The sequence below is a fragment of the Lepisosteus platostomus genome, chromosome 11 (genome assembly GCF_059453375.1).
Source record: "Lepisosteus platostomus isolate fLepPlt1 chromosome 11, fLepPlt1.hap1, whole genome shotgun sequence".
In the NCBI taxonomy this organism is placed as follows: domain Eukaryota; kingdom Metazoa; phylum Chordata; class Actinopteri; order Semionotiformes; family Lepisosteidae; genus Lepisosteus; species Lepisosteus platostomus.
The window spans coordinates 29,912,743-29,930,249 of record NC_142621.1 but is presented as its reverse complement, the minus strand read 5'-3'; the positions used below and the strand labels follow the sequence as shown (position 1 = coordinate 29,930,249).

Sequence of the window (17,507 nt, the reverse complement as noted above, 5' to 3'; positions counted from 1 at the left end):
GAAAAACATCTGCTCTTCTTAACACGCTCTATCAGCTTACTTTTGATATAATCCTTCATTTAAATAATTCTATGACTGACTGTGTCTTTCGGGTGGGGGGCAGCAGGTCGAGCTGTTTAGCAGCTTTTTCTCTACACATAATATGTGTCGCTCTTTTGCCAACGGTAAATAAGGTTCTTCAAAAATACTGTGGGGCTTACCTGCTTTAGCAATCCGCAAGTTTGTATTTTTCTGTGTTTCCGTTTTTATTTCCGTATTTATTTTAAGTTTTTATTTCATGCGCATGGGAGCGAAACACAGAGACGCTCTGTGTATTTTTCTCAAATTAACTTAGAACAGTTCTTAAATATTTTTCTGTTATCTATCACATTTTCCTGTGCTCACAAGATTACCAGCATTCGTAGCACGTATTTCTATGCATTTCTGTGTTTACAAAAAAAGGCATAGTTCCAAAATCACGCACATTCTCCTACCTCCCTATTTGCTGGAGATACAGTAGCTTATTTTAAATACAATTGGTCACTTGCATCCATAGCACGCATTCCTATAGAGTGGTATAGAATTACAGAGTATCTCTTGTGTGAAGTATTAGTGCACACTGTATCTTAGTACGTAGGCTGCGTATTCGACACGTATTAAAATACAAAATATGAAAACCCGTCCCGATTTTCAGCGCACACAACACAGTTCCAGGGTCATTGGCGTACCACCTGGCGGCACTCCGCGTACCACTGCAGGTACGTGTACCACAGTTTGAGAACCACTGCCTTAACAGATAACAAACTATAAAATAAATATCAAATTATTTTAACAGGCCTTTCTAAATTAATTATGCTAATTTAATATAATGTTAATGGCTGTAATTGGGGAGTGTTTAGTGCGACTCAAAGATCTTTGCAATCCCAGTGCCCAGAAATATAATTTGCCCTGCAATAGTAGAAATCACGTGTTCAGAAAAACTAATTGAGCATTTATTAAGCAAGAGATAGACATACTGATGTCTCAACACACAATAGTGATGCAGCATTGCACTGTCAGTGACTGTGCACTGTCAATAAAACATCAATATTCAGATTTAAACTTTCTTTTCCATCCAGAATGAAAGATGAGCTGCTCTGATTGTTGCAAGTCAGTTAGGCAGCAATATATAGAAAGGAGAAAGTTACTGTCGGAATGTACAAAATATTTCATTATCTGTAGAATGGTGTGCCATTAATCATCTAGCTGTCTTCTAATATTGTTCTGCAATCTTAAGTACGTTCTATCTAGATTTCACAGGAAGTTTTACTACACTTTCATGAAAGGCATTTCTGTGTTCTCATACTTCTTAACCTCCTTTTTTTACCTCATCCACCTTTAAAAACTAATTGCATGGTAACTCAAATTAGGTTCTGGTGCTGTATGTATTCTTTTACCTGTGTTCCATGCTACTGGTATGCATTAGGTTTGGGCTGTGATCAAACATATCCTTTTTGACTCCTTGAAACCTTATGATTGTGAAGATCTCCTGTGTATCATATATGCCTTTAAGTGGCTAGCTCATATAAAGCAGACTTTTGCTCCCAAGGCATTAGCCCACAACTAGCACATGTAGCACTTTCAAGCTCTTCCTCTAAAAAATTCTAAAAGTCAATTGTATAGGAAACATTTTTTATTACAGTGTCTGAAATAGTGTCAGCAGTAAATGTCTGATCAGTCTTACTGGAGTTACAGATCTGATGTTACAGTGAATCTACCTGTACAGCATCAAATTATTTCCTGTGTCTGCAGGCTGTGTGTCTTGTCTAGAGTATGATGAACACTATATCCTTACCTTCCCCAACGGATATGGAAGGTATGCACTTTCCCTTGTTACTTATTATAATACATTTTCTTAAGTTAAATCTAATGAGTATATGCTTTTATGAATTATGTATTTCTTTCTGTAATAGCAATCATTTAACAACGTTCTGTACTGTTATAAAATAAAACATTTTAGAAAGTAACTGATCCATTGCTGAACATCTGATGTTTGAAAACCAGTGAACAGAAAGCAGAATTCCCTGGCTATCCCCGCGATTTGACAGGTGTATGCAGTATCTTGACATGCAGTTGTTTCTTTTCAGGTCCATTCTCACAGTGCCCTGGGTAGAGTTAGGAGGAGAGTGCAATATCTCTTGCTCCAAAACAGGCTACAGCGCCAACATTGTTTTCCACACAAAACCTTTCTATGGTGGGAAGAAGCACAGAATAACAGCTGAAATTTTGTAAGTTTCCGAGTCAACTGTAGGATTCTTCCTTAGTATTTAAAGAGGAATATCCAGACGTGAGCTGTTGAGTAGCTCAGAAAGGAAAGACCTCCACTTCGAGCACACATTGGACCCTGTAGACCTTGCAATCAGTGTACAAGTATGGGTTATGCAATCAGTTAGCCTTGTCCTGGGGCTTTCGGGACACATGCAGTAATTGTCTGGGGGTATAAATTAGCTTAGACTTCCTGCACACCAGTGAGCCTGCCTGCCTGCCTATTGCTGCCCAGGCAGTTATGAGCAAGTGTTACTCAGGGCTTGACTGGTCTCCCTTTCATATCCATTGGGCAAAAGACATGGTCAGCATGACAAAGGATGATTTTGTGAATTGTTTGCTCTTTTTATCTTGCCTGGTGTGTAAGGAGGCCAGGTGAATAAATCAGAAGTCAAACATAAAATAATGAATCATTCCAAAATTATGCATAACAAAAAGTAATCTAATCTCTGGTTTTTAAGAATATACATTACATAATAATTGGGTCTCTTTCTGAAAGGTGCATCTATATGCATTTAGAGAATGGATTTGTCCCAAGTTTATAGTGAGGTTTATATTTATATTGTTGCTGTGCACAAATTACTATAACAGATTGCTTGCCTTCTTTAAATTAATTTTGTGTAAGCTGTTCTTGACTTCTAAACATTTTTCTGAGCAGAGGTAGCAGAGCTTGCTCATTTAAAGTTATGACCCCTCTTAGAAGTTTATCTCTGTGTGTGGAAATCCCAAATTAAGCCACCTCATATCACTTAATTTATGATGTCTGCATGCTAGAAGGATCCTACCCCTCCCTCCTTACTTAATTTACAAAACACAAATACACTCAAAACCTACCTCACCTCCTGAACTGTTATAATGAGTACTCTTTACTCAGGCACATCAGTTTAAAAGTCCGCTTAGCCTTTAGGAACAATGGAGTAGTGGTTAAGGAATATTTGTGTTTTCTGAAGGAAAGTCTTTTATTAAAATGCTAGGTGCACAGGCAATGGATAGTTAAACACTTTCATTAATATAACAGAATCTCTTCAGATTAAAAGTCAAGTGTTTATTATTGTATTTTGTGCATAGAAAAAATATAAACATTGAAAAAGAGCCAGCCTGTGTATAATATAGTTCTCGTCTCCTCTCTAGCCATCATGCTCTGTTGCACAAATGACCATTCAGGGATACTTGTCATAAAGTATTATGTACTGTTTTGAGACATTTGTATTGACATCAGCTCAAACCCAACAACCGCATCAACATTTTAATCTTGTCCATACTTTTTGCAGTGCCCCTAACGATAAAAAGTCCTTCTGCTCAGTTGAGGGCGAGTGGAACGGTGTGATGTTTGCAAAGTGGGCTACAGGGGTGAGTGTGGGACGTCTGTCCTTATAATTAAAGCCTTTCAGTTTGTGGAAATACAGTGGTCCTACTGCATTTCATTGCTTCATATTCATTGTTTCAAATTTCTTTTGATTGGATTTTCTCCTCTTATCGAATGCTAGTTTGGAATCCGGATACCAGCTAGTCAGAAAACCCCTTCATATTTGAAGCCTGGACATTTAGAACTATTCCCCTTTAGAAATTCTTTAAAAAATGTGCTTCTGTAATCCTATTCAAAGTTTTATATTCTGAAAAGAGTTTTTCTGCATATCCAATGTTGTGCAAAGATTTTACCGAGATCAAACAATGTTTACAGTTCAATAATTAAGGAAACTTGGAACTGGGAGGCAATACTGCAGTTTCTGCAGCAGTGCCATGATCTCGGCACGTGTTTTATCATGTCGTCCAGGAGAATACGCTGTTCATAGATACGAAGAAGATGAGCACCATCAAAAAGAAGGTCAGAAAACTGGAGGACCAACAGGAATTTGAGTCTCGGAAGTGAGTAATTCCTTGCATCTATAGTTTTTCTTTTTTTCTTTCAGATTTGGTAGAAATTACTTGTAAAACATAGCAAATGAATCATCAAAGCTCAGTCCTCACCTTCGTAAAAGTCTGTTGTCAAACCTCTGTATTTAGGTTGGAGGTGTACTCTACTTGGCTGGATATAATTCTGCTAGGGGATTGCTATGTATTGCACATTTCACCTGTGATGGGAGTGAAAACTTGCACCTGTGGTGATTATGCATAGTGTTCTATTTCAGTGTACGTTATCTCCAAGAGAGCCTTCACCTTTGATCAGTTAGGAAAACTGCATATCAGAGTCCACAGTGGGTAAAGTGTGAAAGTGCCCCTTGTTTGTAGAACACTGCAAAAAAAACGGCAAGGTTCACTGACCATCAAATAAAGGAAATAAGTATATAGTGTAGTATAGTATATTGTTACAGTCAAGATAGGATTCTACGACAAGGTCAGATTGCGTAAAGCCTGGTAGATTGTATATTGCGCAGAGTTTGGCTAGCACAATTTCTTGCAACAAATCTTAAGTCATGTCTGGTGGGCCAGCCAATAAAAACCCACCTTTAGCATTTAACCTTTTTACATGAGACAAAATTCCCCAGGCTCTCAGGTTTGATTAGGACAAAATACATGATGTCTCCAGCTCTGCCTGAGAGACTTGACAGTTCTGGTGGTTCAAATCAGGAGTATTCATGGCAAGATAAAGGGTGATCACTGAATTTTGAAAAGGCAAAAGAAGATTGCATAAAGAAATCAATGCAATCTTCAATGCAGATGTAATCTATCTGCTAACTAGTTGTAGTAAATGTAAACTTAACAGAATAACGTCCGTAAAGTGTTACAAAATAATTAAGCTGCTTTCCATTAGCCAAAATAACATTACCTATGGAATTTTCCAGTTTTCAGATTCATTAATACCTTGATTCTCTTGCAGGCTGTGGAAGGATGTTACAGTGAATTTAAAGCTGAAGGATATTGACTCTGCAACAGAGGCAAAGCACAGACTGGAGGAGAAACAGAGGGCCGAGGCCCGAGAGAGGAAGGAAAAAGAGATGCAGTGGGAGACGAGGGTAAGGAGAGCTTTTCTACAGGAGGACTTGACATTGTTGGCATCTTGTTAAGCCAAATTATGCCTGAACAGTTCCTGTTCACTGTCGCTGTATGACAGTGTTCTTTAATCCAGGGTTTAAAAGTACCCATATGACTGCATTATTTAAACCTGGGTATCCATAATATCCATACAGCTGCATTCTTTAAATCAGGGGCTCACAGTCGCCATAAATCATGTTTCTTTAAACCAGGGGTACTCTGCGCTGGTCCTGGGAACACACTTTTTTCATTATTCATTTCAACAGTGCATTTGGTTGCAATATTGAACTCTTATTTGACTGAATAATAGGATTTATTTGAATTCCGTTTTCAGTTCCTAAACATGTTGTAAGTTGCCTTTTAACAATTGTTTCTTAAGTACCTTCGATCTCCAAGTTGAGTTGAGTCCTTGAATTGGAAAAGAAATACTTGGAAAAGCTTGCAAAAGAATACAAGCCACAATATCATACAATACAATATCATGCCACTTGTTATTTCAATTTAGGATTCAATTAATTTTTGTACCGGTTAGAAAACCAGCAGTTGTGTGGGCTCACAAAAAAAGATTAAGAACCCCCTGCTTTAAAATACTCTAACCTTCTTTGGAAGTATTCATCTACAAAAGCCTGTGTTTGCCCTGCTATGTAACCAAAGTGATAAACTAAAAGTCCTTCAGGAATTCATCCGTTAAGGGTGCACTCTCGACTCTTTTGTAGGACATTAAAACCTTTTCTTTTGTCAGAACCCATAATCTAGTATCAACTAGCCAAAGCCCTGAATTGTTACCCTGTTGTTTTGTGCACAGCAGGATAATGTTTGTTTGTCCGCATTACTTTACTGCTTGCTTACTATGTCAGATACAGGAATAGGACTCAGGGCCTGGACATATAGGAGGTTTTTAGTGGATTCCTGCATTTATTACTTTGTCTGCCAAGCAGTGTTGAAAATATTGTTGACCATTTTCCAAAGCAACCTGAAAAAGACTGGCACTGATTAAAATGGCATTTTTTTAACTAAGTCTTCATTTTATCTATACAAAAACAGCTCAGATTTTAACTTATTTTTAAATGATATCTTTCAAATATACATGGCAAACCAGCCATTTATAGGTAGAACAACAAGTATAGATTCTGAATAGGCAAATTACACAACCCACATTTGACTGGTAATTGACTTAGCTCAATACCTCTACGTCTTAGAAGACAGCGCTTTGGAAAACTATTTATCCCATTTCCATTGGTATCCAATTTTGTTGAATTATAAGTAATTTATACACTTTTTAAGGAGAATATTTTTATTTGAAATGTGAATGTAGAAACTTTTCAGTTTTATGGGTGAAAGACGTTAATGACACGTTCCATGCCGCAGGTGTTAAATCTAGACATGGAACATTGGATTAAGATGATCAATGGACTGGAGTGGATAATTTTGCAAAGCGCTGTAAATCGAGCAGTGTATAAAGGTGTTCTATATAAAAAATGGGTAACCCTAAAAATGGGGTAATAGTTCCAGACTTCCTTCACACATTGGTTAGAAATAATAGTTCTTCAAATATGTACGTGTCAGGCCCTGCATAAGCCTATTGCATTCAGAGTGTCTGTGTTTTTTCTGTAATGCAATTAGTGTCTGCTATCTCAAAGGTTACTCCCTTGAAACAGCAAGGAAGGCTCTGTTTGTGTTCAGTGTCACTGAGTCTTTTGGCTTGTTCTGTGTCTCCCGCAGCTTTTCCATGAGGATGGGGAATGCTGGGTTTATGACGAACCTCTGTTGAAACGCCTGGGTGCCAACAAACACTGAGGACCCAGGGGGAGAGATGCAAAATGCAGAGCCTTCAGCCAGAACTGCTTATGAACCACACCTCATTGAAAAGCCTTTGAATGATTGACTACGTACTCAGCTTTGCATTTTTGAAGTAAAAAAAAACTCTCAGAACTGTGTTCCTTGCCACCACCAACAACATTTTTGTCCCCCCCACCCCTCCCCCAACAAATACCACCACCACACTGCAAATTACCCTCCCACCATCTCTCACACACAGTCTCGAAGGAAACCCTGAAGGATGCGGCTTTTTCCAGGGTGGTCTGGATGGGATGGACCTTGAAAACATACAGCAGTCTTTATCTCAGGGAATCTGGCAACTTGGGGAAAGGCTGAAATATAGGAGGAGCTCAAAAGGCCTTACTGGTGGAATGGAGGGGAGGACTTGGCTTGCCTACAGCTAACTACAGCTGTATATAAATATTTATATATTATATATATTCTTTTTTATTTTATTCTTGTTTTCCTTCCTGGCAATAGTAGCTCTCTGAGGCTGTGACTGATCTCTTCAGCCAGACATCAAGAAACATTAATCTTACCCCCCGTGAGCTGAGCCCCGTTCTCTTAAGTTTCTCTCAATTTTTCTCGGCCACCTCACAAATAAATGAAGAAAAAGCAAGATCAGCAACTGATACACCATTACCAGGACAAGCGCCACAAGCCTTTAAGGATCTGACGCTGCAAGTCGTCACTTTGCAGAGATACGGTTTTCAAAACGGGCTAGTTTTCTCTCAAGGCATGCTTTGAGTGAGGTTAGCATGTAGGGAAACCTAATTTTTTTTTTTTCCTCTGTTAAATGAAACAAAAGGCACAACGCTTTGGACTGTTGGCACGGGATGCTGTTTTAAGTTTGGGCTATTGAGTAAGTAGAACATTAGGAACTTCTCTTGGCTGCTGATGGCTGCTGCTGAGGTGATGATGTTCCTTCAATGGCTCTGCATAAATAGTCATACCAGATGCTCCCACTCTTTCCTTTAGAGATTTCAGTGTTAGGAGGTGATGTTGCTTAAATGCAGAACCTTTCAATCTGTTCTGTTGTTGGTCTGTGGCTGACTGTCTCAACTCTGTAGTTGACTTTAATTTTCTTCCAATCAGAATTGTTAAGAAGGTGGTTTGCCACGTTCCTTCAGAGGAATAGGTAGGAACATCTGCTAAACCCTGATCCCTGGGCAGTTTCTGTTTGGTCCTCTGTGTATATCCGTGCTGATCTGGGCTTTGATTCTAAGAACAACGCAATTCTCCCTTATGGTCTTCTAACCGACAGTACGAACAACTGAATGGACTGACTTTTTTGTCTTAAGTAAACAGTGGGTATGTATAATGGAATTAGCAGAGATTACAAACTCAAAAGGCCATGTTTTCTTTTTTATTGTAAATTAAGTTAAAATTAAGGCCTTGCCATTCATTTCAGTGTCACTTGCTTGAAGAAAGCAATCAACAAACAAAACTGTTTTTATTTTACATATATTTGAAATTGTAATCATTGATTCTCATTGTACCAGATTCTCATGTTTATTGATGCAGAATATTAAAACCTTCATGAATTTAGTTTTGTGTGTGTTTGTATTGATTGTTAGAAGTTTTCTGAAAAAGCAGGAATTAATCTGTATTTTTAGGAATTCTGACATTACAATTTGGGTAGAGAATGATACAAAAACACATTCCAATAATGTACTACTTCAAAGTCTTTTGAATATTCAAATAGGTGAAGAATGACCAATATGATGGATCCTGTATACAGGGCTAGTTGGCTAAAATTATTCAGTGGAGTACTGTTAGGGTTAGGGTTAATTTCATTTAAATCTAAAATAAAGAATTTAAGTTAGTTATATTGTATCCACAAATAAAACAATACGTGACCGTTTTAGTCTACTAAACTCTATACTTATACTATGGCCAAATGTTAAAATGATTAAATTCTGTTTTGAAACTACCTGTAGATTACCATTACTCTTCTAAAGTAAACCTCCATGTTTCTTTAAATTTGATGTGAGCTGAGATGTTCACTGCCTGCAGTGATGATGCTAATATACAGGGGATCCTCACTTAATGTCTCTCAGCCTTTACTTTTTGTGACCATGGACATAAAGTTTCCCCAACTTTACATCAACTCAAAAAAAAGACAAATGTCTAGTACAATCTTCAAACATAGATTTCTATCACATTCATTGTAGATATTATATATTGCTGCATTTTTTATCACTATAAAATGTTTGAAATGCTTATGTAAAACAAGTCTCTTGTATGCCTTGGATTTATGTTTTCTGAACTCAAAAGTGCCCTAATAAGTTCAGCATAATGTTGAGAAAAGCACACAGATTGTTGATATACTTAAGTAATATTACTATATACAGTCTTAGATTTCCCTGTTTATCATACAGTATATACAGCATCTAATGTAACTTTATGTAGTACTATTGTATAATTTAAGCAGAACATAAATGATTAAAAGTATTTGTCATGTTGCTTACATCTTTGTGAACTATACGTATGCGAAACACTTAACAGAAATTTTAAGTTGAATGTTTGAAAGTAATGTTTAAAAATCACATAACACACACATAACAAGCTCTCTTTCTCTCTCATTCGTTGTTAAACGTTCAAATGTAAGTGTTTCTGAAAAGTTTCAAACATGGTTAAAATGCATTTAAGTGCTCGACTTAACAGGTCATTTGTAATCATTCTGTTTCTACACAGAAAATGCGAATGAACGCCAGTTCTGCTTGGGCCCTCTGGCCTCTGGGACAACCATACTACTCTGATGGACACACCAAATAATCACTTTAAAACCTAATAACAACAAAAAATGTTTTACAGTAACATTTCCTCTTCAGCATTTCATCTACTGAATGTTTGAAAGTATTAGAAACTAGAGCTTTGTAGCTGCCTCTTCATTTGTCTGGGCAAAAAAAGAAACATGAGCCTGGATTGGAGATGGACTTTATGAAATGAAATAAATGAGATTATAGGATAATTATGCAATTTAGTGGCCTAGAGTAAAAACAGGATGAAACCCCTGCTTTATTGTTTTGAAATTAGGAAACCAGACATCACAGCTGCCTTGTAGTTTGAAGGTGTAGATCACAAAAGCTGCTACTGTACCTTCACAGTTCACTTTTTGCCAAGGATGCACAGCAATGTGAAACGTTCAACTGTAAAGAATCTGTCTTTGCTAATTGGGTCTAGAAAAGATAAATTTGTTAATCCCTCTGATAAGTGTTCCAGCACCACCTGCAAGCCACCAATTAACAGCTTCTTCTTCTCTGTGGTTTTAAGGACAGTGAAGCATCAACCTAAAACTGTGGTTGCCCATACAGTCTCCTCGGGTAATGTTGTAGAAGATGAAGACATCACCGCTGTGGGTGGAGCTGGGCCCCACCAACCTAGTGAGAGGAATGAGTCTCAATTCCTCAATGGCTGTCACACCTTCTCATACTGTATTGTTTCACACAAATATCTTGGTTTCTTAATTGGCTAAATCGTTGAACAAGAAGCATTTAACATTTCTCCAGGCCAAAAAAGAAAAATTATTTCCATACATTGTACTTACTCAGTACGACAACAATGACTACGTAAAGTGGTCTTCTTATTCATAAGCCATTGACTCAGCTCTTCTAACAAGCCAGGTTTAGCTCCAATGAGACTGGACAATTGCTAAAGCAATACCTATCCAAAAGAACTACAGAACTGATCCAAGAAGCTACAGATGAAAAAAATCATGACTTACATGAAATGTTTTGGAAATAATAATTAGAACTAATCTACAGAATACTCTATATTGAAGCTGTTTGGAAGAGAGGAGACGACTGCATCCATGCAATTGGAAAAGATTATGAGAGGGAAAGACAGACTGATAGGAAAGGTTCTGCTGATTCTTCCTTCGTGCAAGGTCTGCCCTCCTTCTCTGAGTTTAGTGCCAGTCTGTATGCAGTCATGGAGTTCTGACAAGTTGTGGGTGAGTGCATTATGTTTGTTGGGTATCATATTTCCATTGGGAATGCTTCAGCTTCCAGGATTCAGGAGGTGATGTGGCTGCTTGATACCTGCCCCACCTTTACTTTCCAAAAAATGTTTCCAGAATGGTTTTCACACTACACACAGTATAATGTATGCAGTAAATCTAGTTACCAGGTGAAAATCCCTGTTCTTTTCAGGATAAGCAGGATAAGCTTGGGTGATGCACCTTTTTAAGAGTCTGCATTGCTTTTTCTTGTTCTGGACCTTACACCTAGTTCTCACCTTTCTTCAATAATTTAAAGGGGATTTTTTTCAATTCTAAAAGTAGTCAAATTGGTGGAAGTAATTGCACACTCCCCGAAAACTCTTTGGTTCCCTTAAGGAGTTGGGAGACTTGAGGGCACTGACTGTGTGACTTTACCAAATACCGCTAGACCCCATTTCAAATCCACCTTTCTACAGCCCTACTGTCCCTTAGAGGGTGAAATCTTAGAGGGTGTTTGTTGGAACCGACTTAGCACGTACACAAGAGTGTCTAAATTATTTTGCAAGGTTTCACTGCAAATCAAAGTGTTGTCCAGATAGATTGAAATTTTCCTGGTTGCCACGTATGGTATCACCTTCCTGAGGAAAATGTTACTTTGCAGGAGAGTTAAAGTACCCAAGTGGGCATCTGGTCCAGGTATACTGTTGGTTATTGAAAAAGAAGGCTAGTTTGTGCTGGTCCTTTGAGTTTACTTTGAGAGTCCAGAATCTATTATTGAGATCTATTATTAAGCTAAGCAGGTGTGAGCCTGGTCAATACCTGGATGAGAGACCTCCTGGGAAAAACTAAGGTTGCTGCTGGAAGACATGTTAGTGGGGCCAGCAGGGGGCGCTCACCCTGCAGTCCATGTAGGTCCTGATGCCCCAGTATAGTGACGGGGACACTATGCTGTAAATAGGCGCCGTCCTTCAGATGAGACGTAAAACCGAGGTCCTGACCCTCTGTGGTCATTAAAAATCCCAGGACGTTTCTTGAAAAGAGTAGGGATGTAACCCCAGCATCCTGGCCAAATTTCCCATTGGCCCTTACCAATCATGGCCTCCTAATGTTCCCCATCTATGAATTGGCTTCATTAATCTGCTCTCCTCCCCACTGATAGCTGATGTGTGGTGAGCGTTCTGGCGTACTATGGCTGCCGTCGCATCATCCAAGTGGATGCTGCACATTGGTGGTGGTGGAGGGGAGTCCCCATTACCTGTAAAGCGCTTTGAGTGGAGTGTCCAGAAAAGCGCTATATAAGTGTAAGCAATTATTATTATTATTATTATTATTATTATTATTATTATTATTAGAAACATCTAAGGCAGTACAGTAATTGGCCTCCTTGACTTTGGCCTTGTCTAAATAAATCATAGGCTACCTTGGGCCAAGAGTCTATCCACTGTTTCTTGTTTCTTGTGCAGATTCATAGGAGGCCAGGGGAATACAATTTTGTCAAATGTACACAGGTTTGTTAAGGGGGATTGGTGGGAATCTTGACCATGTGTGCTTCCATTTCACCACATAAGAATCAGTACACTATAATGACTTCTATTTCAGCATGAGCTCTTCCAGCTAATCTCTCTCTCTGCATCTGATCTTCTCTGGAGACTTCTGTTTTTCATGGTTTCCTCCAGTGCCAGCTCCTCCATTTGTCCTCAGCAAATTCCTGTTGTGTTTCTTGTGCTGATTGTTGCCACAATATGGATTTCTTGGGACAGGTGTCTGTCCAAGTCATTGGCAGGCACTCGTGCTGACACGATCACTTCTCATGAACTGTCAATGCTGCTTCTATGTATAGAGTCTTTACTTAGTGGGAAAATAGACTGAACTTGGATATGTTCATGAGGCAATGTGACATCACCCTGCTCTTCAACTGTAGGTGGTACTGCACCAATGAAGAGACAGCGATTAGAATTCATGGATGTTCCTAGCACAAGGAAACAGCAACTGCGATGGGTGGCTTGTTCCTGACACCCGCCACACCTTGTGTAAAAACTCTTGGTCCTACATACACCACCTCTTACGTTCATTTTAATTTTGTCCCAGAAGTAGTCCAAGATATTAACATGGTCAGTTTTAGGGTTATATAATTAATAAAATAATAGCAAGTGAGATGATTTTGAGCATGCACCACTGTATTTATCAAGCTGTGTATATTTTGTTGGTCTAAGCAAATCATCAAGCTTATTAAGAAAACACCTTATGTAATTATGAAACCATTTTAAATGTTAAATAAAATGTTAAATAAAATAAAATAAAAATCGCTTTACATAGATTATAACAGAAAGATGGCTAAAATATCTGTAGTGGTGCTAGCAATAATAGCATATTTTTCTGTATAATTTCTACTGATATGTATGCTGTTGAACTTGGAGAAAAATAAAAAGTTGGTTTACATTCAGCTACAATTTGTCTCTAGCAAAAAAATCAATCTCTAGCTGGTAAGGTATGTTTTGGACAGCTGGTAGTTGGTTGCTACTGATAGCTGGTTTGACCATCTAAAACCAGCTGGAGTTTAACAAATGCCGAGCTGACCACTTGATTTCCAGCCCACCGACCTGCTTGACCAGCTAGCATCCATTTTGGGTACCAGCTTGACCATCTCTATAACCAGCTAGACCAGAAACAGGATTTGAGCTGAGCTGAGCTGGATTTTCCGCTACGTTAATTCCTTGACTTTCTTTGTGATGGCAGAAATATGTTTTGGTAGATGCGGGTTTCCGTAGCTGTGTAGAGACATGGAAGGTCATGCACGTTATAAAAGCTAGACGCGAATGAACCGGAAGTGTTTGTTACCACGGGCTCCTCCTTTTAAAAGAACCCAATAAGATCTCCGGTGAGTGGGTGGTATTGGTTTTTTGTTGTTGTTGGTTTGAATCACATACACACAAAGCTTTAAAAGCCTACAGATAAGTCTTTGAAATCCACTAAAAAAGCCGCGAGTTTTTGTTCAGTTAGACAATACCAGAATACTGACACGATTGAAAGAATAACCTGGTCTCGCTTCAGTAGGCTGGTTAGAATGACATCTCAAAATATTGTTTCGGCGCTCCTTTCAGCATGCAACCGAAACATTTTTAAGTTTAAAAATAAGTGAATAACGGAAATTGTAAATTGTCCTATAGGTATCCGAGTATTTTTGTATCACTATATACGTGCTTAGTGTGAGTTACGACTTCAGCCAGGGGTAAAATCATAAAATGCACGGAGGTGTTGAATTGATTAGCCTGTGCAAATGTGAGCACACACAGGAAGCAAGAGTTTTGATAGCTCGTCCGCTTAGTTGTTACAGGTGTAGTTATCATTTGGATAATCGTTTTATTTTTGAAGTTTACAAACTGATGGTTCTGAGCAATAATGTGACATCACAATAGGTATGTACAACTCAACATGACCCATCCAGTCAAAATATTTTTCAGGTTCCAGTCCTGAAACTCACGCATCCTATTAATATTACATTATTATAATTATAATTTATATTTATACCTGTTACACTGGAGGCCATCGTTTTGTCTGTAACAGGTTTCGGTTAAGCACAGAAAATTGAGTATTTAATCCAGGTCTTACTTTATCAAATACAGTATTCTTTTGTGACTGTTGGTGTTGCCTCAGGTCTCTTGGGTCCTGGGTTCGAGTCTTGCATTGGGAACGTCATTGTTTTCTCTTGTTCATGTAGGTTTTCTCTACTCTGCTTTGTTGCTCTCCAGGGTGTAGTCCTGTCTTTCTTTCTTAGCTGCCAGGTTAGTCTCCGGCTTAACCCTGTGACTCTTAGGGGGAATAAATTGCCTTTCTGATAACGGATGTGTAACCGATGGCCACCCTCCCTGCCCTTGCCGGAATCAATCCCAGTTGTTCACAGGCTCTGAGGACACATAGCGCCCCTCCCTGGACAACCAGGTCCTCTGCCACAGGAGTTTGACTCGGTCTAGATTTCAGAGGGGGGTGACATCACTCACGCATGAGCCCCGTCACACATGGAAGTACTGCTGCCTGTCCTGTGTTGCCATTGCAGTGGCTGGCAGGGAGCTGCACAGCACAGGCATGGATGGAGGCCTGGAGCTGACGGAGTTCGACCGCGGGATGGTGGTCGGCGCCCTGAAAACCGGAAAGTCTGTGAAGGACATTGTAAAGATCCTAGGCCTCAAACGGCAGGCGGTGGAGAAGTTTGTGGCGGACTGGGAGGACGGAAAAGTTGATGTAAGAATATGGCATCGTACTCATCTTCTTGGAACGTTGTATTAAAGAAAAAAAGCAACAAAGTTTTGGCTCATGGGTGCCATTGTTAGTTTACATTTTAATGCCCTTTTGTGTCTTCCAGCCAGAAACTGGCCTATACAAAGTGTTCAGCAGTGACAGCTGTGAAATCCAGGACACAGACACTGCTCAGATGTCCTAGTGAGTGTGCAGGAACTCACCTCCTGCCACATGCTAAACAGTCTCTTCAACCCTAGGCATGTGGAACGTCTCTCCTGCTCCCAGCTGAATTATCCAAGCAAACCTGGGGATGTACTTTTATTTTCTGGCATTTGGGAGAATTCTGTCTTAATTCTTCTCTTTTGGTTTTAGGACCACCCTGAAGAAAGGCTATTCTTTTCAGTAAGTTTTATGAATGATTTTTCAACTGAACTGTTGTAAGTTCTTTGTTGAAGTTTACCAATGCTGCTATGTTTATGTTTCATTTATAAAGTGAGTGTAGGTGGTTTCTGAAGGAACAAAAACTAAACAACAAATGCTATTAGTTAACTGTTACTTGCTATTTGAAGGCTGAATCAGTGGAGTAGTTGAAAGGCCTGTGGTCAGTATGAATGACACCTAGTAGTTGTAAAGGAATGTCCAAATAATGGCTTGTACTGTAAATGCCTGTAAATCTTGTTCTAATTATATCTGCGTTGGCAGTGCTGTAACGTATTGGTCTTGCCAATAAAACTGTTTGAATTGACAGAATTAAAGGTATTTCATACTATGTCTTGGAGTCAGCCTGAGTTGGCTTGCATTTCCCAGCTGGATTGCCCTACTGAGAAGGTTTAGAATAAAATGTATTTGCAGTTTAGCAGTAATTGTCTTATCTAGCTGTGCAACCTAAGAGGCAAGTAAACACAGGGGGAGACACTGGGTGTCAGGGGTGTATCTAATCATTTACTCCTCTAAATTAACTTCACGGTAAATCATTAAAGCTGCCAGATTAGAGAATAAAAATTCAATAGCGAGGGGCATTAGTACTAGTACAATTAGTACATTACTCTGCTCTCCTCCCCACTAATAGCTGGTGTGTGGTGAGCGTTCTGGCACACTATGGCTGCCGTCGCATCATCCAGGTGGATGCTGCACATTGGTGGCGGTGGAGGGGAGTCCCCATTACCTTTAAAGCGCTTTGAGTGGAGTGTCCAGAAAAGCGCTATATAAATGTAAACAATTATGAATTATTAGTGAGCATTCACTTCATGCACACTCCCCTCGTTTGTACTCTGACTATGCTAGAGAAGCTTAAGGAGAAGTCTAGAAGAATATTAGTCCCAGTCCCAAAGCTAAGACAATAAATGAAAAGGAGGCTGTTCTGTCAGCAGAATTACAGGAAAGACAAAGTGGGAGGAGCAGAAACAAGAGAGTGGAGGAGGATGAAGGAACAGTGGTGTCATTATCCATTATCTTCCTCTTCCTCCTAAGCTTGCACTGTGACAGAGTGTCGCCTTGAAATTAGTCTTTAAATAAAATTCTGTCCAGGGAACCTGAATGCTGAAAAAGTACAAGAGTGAGCCTTATTCTAGAAGAGAGCTTGCTGTCTTATGTATTTGGAAGTTCTGATTTTCTTCATTGTGGAATCTGCAGGCTAGAAAATAACTCCCCTATATTAGCAACACCTTAGTTGGAATACAGCGCTACTTCTAGAGATTCTTGGTAGTGACCAGACAAAGCTAAACACATTCGCAGGCATCTGAGTCACTAAGGTTTATTGGCATCTCAAAGCAATACGAGAACAAGGATTCACACACAAAGCACCAGAGAAGGAACAGCTCACCAGACCCCAGCAAGAAAGTGCCAGTCCAAAGGAAACAAAAGGGTAGAAAAAATCACAGTCTAGCCCTTCAGGGCAGAGAGGTCCACTGAGCCAGGGTCCCCTTCTAGCTATAAAGGGCTCCTTTCCCGTGTGGTTTTACTCATTGTTTTGCGAAGAGCGTTCATCTGTCAATATCTGGAGCTGAAGCTGGACTGAGCTTCCACCGCTTCAATGAGAACCACGTCGCTCTTCAAGGCAGCTGTGTAATCGCTTTCATTTAACTTTGTTTCTCTCAAGTGGGATCCTCTTGGCTCACGATCCACTAATGGAACTGCCACCATCAGTCCCAGCAGAACCAAATCTAACAGATTTTTTCCGTGTTGCCTAAATGTACATCGAGTTTCTTTTTAAATAACGTTTTTATTAAGTGAGTCGACTACTTCGCCATCAAAA

General features: G+C 39.3%; 1 protein-coding gene and 1 long non-coding RNA gene across 6 annotated transcripts in view; both read left to right on the top strand.

Annotated features, from left to right (window-relative positions):
• osbpl9 (oxysterol binding protein-like 9) overlaps positions 1–8,622 on the top strand; it is a 68,264-nt gene extending 59,642 nt beyond the window's left edge. For all 3 annotated transcript variants that reach the window (XM_088599074.1, XM_088599073.1, XM_088599076.1), the window contains 6 exons: positions 1,771–1,834; positions 2,106–2,246; positions 3,555–3,633; positions 4,058–4,149; positions 5,102–5,237; positions 6,979–8,622. In XM_088599074.1, coding sequence (XP_088455200.1) covers positions 1,771–1,834; positions 2,106–2,246; positions 3,555–3,633; positions 4,058–4,149; positions 5,102–5,237; positions 6,979–7,053 — 587 coding nt within the window. In that variant the 3' untranslated portion in view covers positions 7,054–8,622. The remainder of the gene's footprint in view (positions 1–1,770; positions 1,835–2,105; positions 2,247–3,554; positions 3,634–4,057; positions 4,150–5,101; positions 5,238–6,978) is intronic.
• A 5,168-nt stretch (positions 8,623–13,790) lies between these two features.
• Positions 13,791–16,022, top strand: LOC148652379 (uncharacterized). 3 transcript variants are annotated; one of them, XR_015925307.1, is made up of 4 exons: positions 13,829–13,895; positions 14,736–14,799; positions 15,072–15,256; positions 15,378–16,022. It is a non-coding gene; the product is annotated as an uncharacterized LOC148652379 (long non-coding RNA). The 3 variants fall into 3 exon arrangements; XR_015925308.1 differs by lacking the exon at positions 14,736–14,799 and having other exon boundaries at positions 13,791–13,895; XR_015925309.1 differs by lacking the exon at positions 13,829–13,895 and having other exon boundaries at positions 13,906–14,799.
• Positions 16,023–17,507: the final 1,485 nt, after the last annotated feature.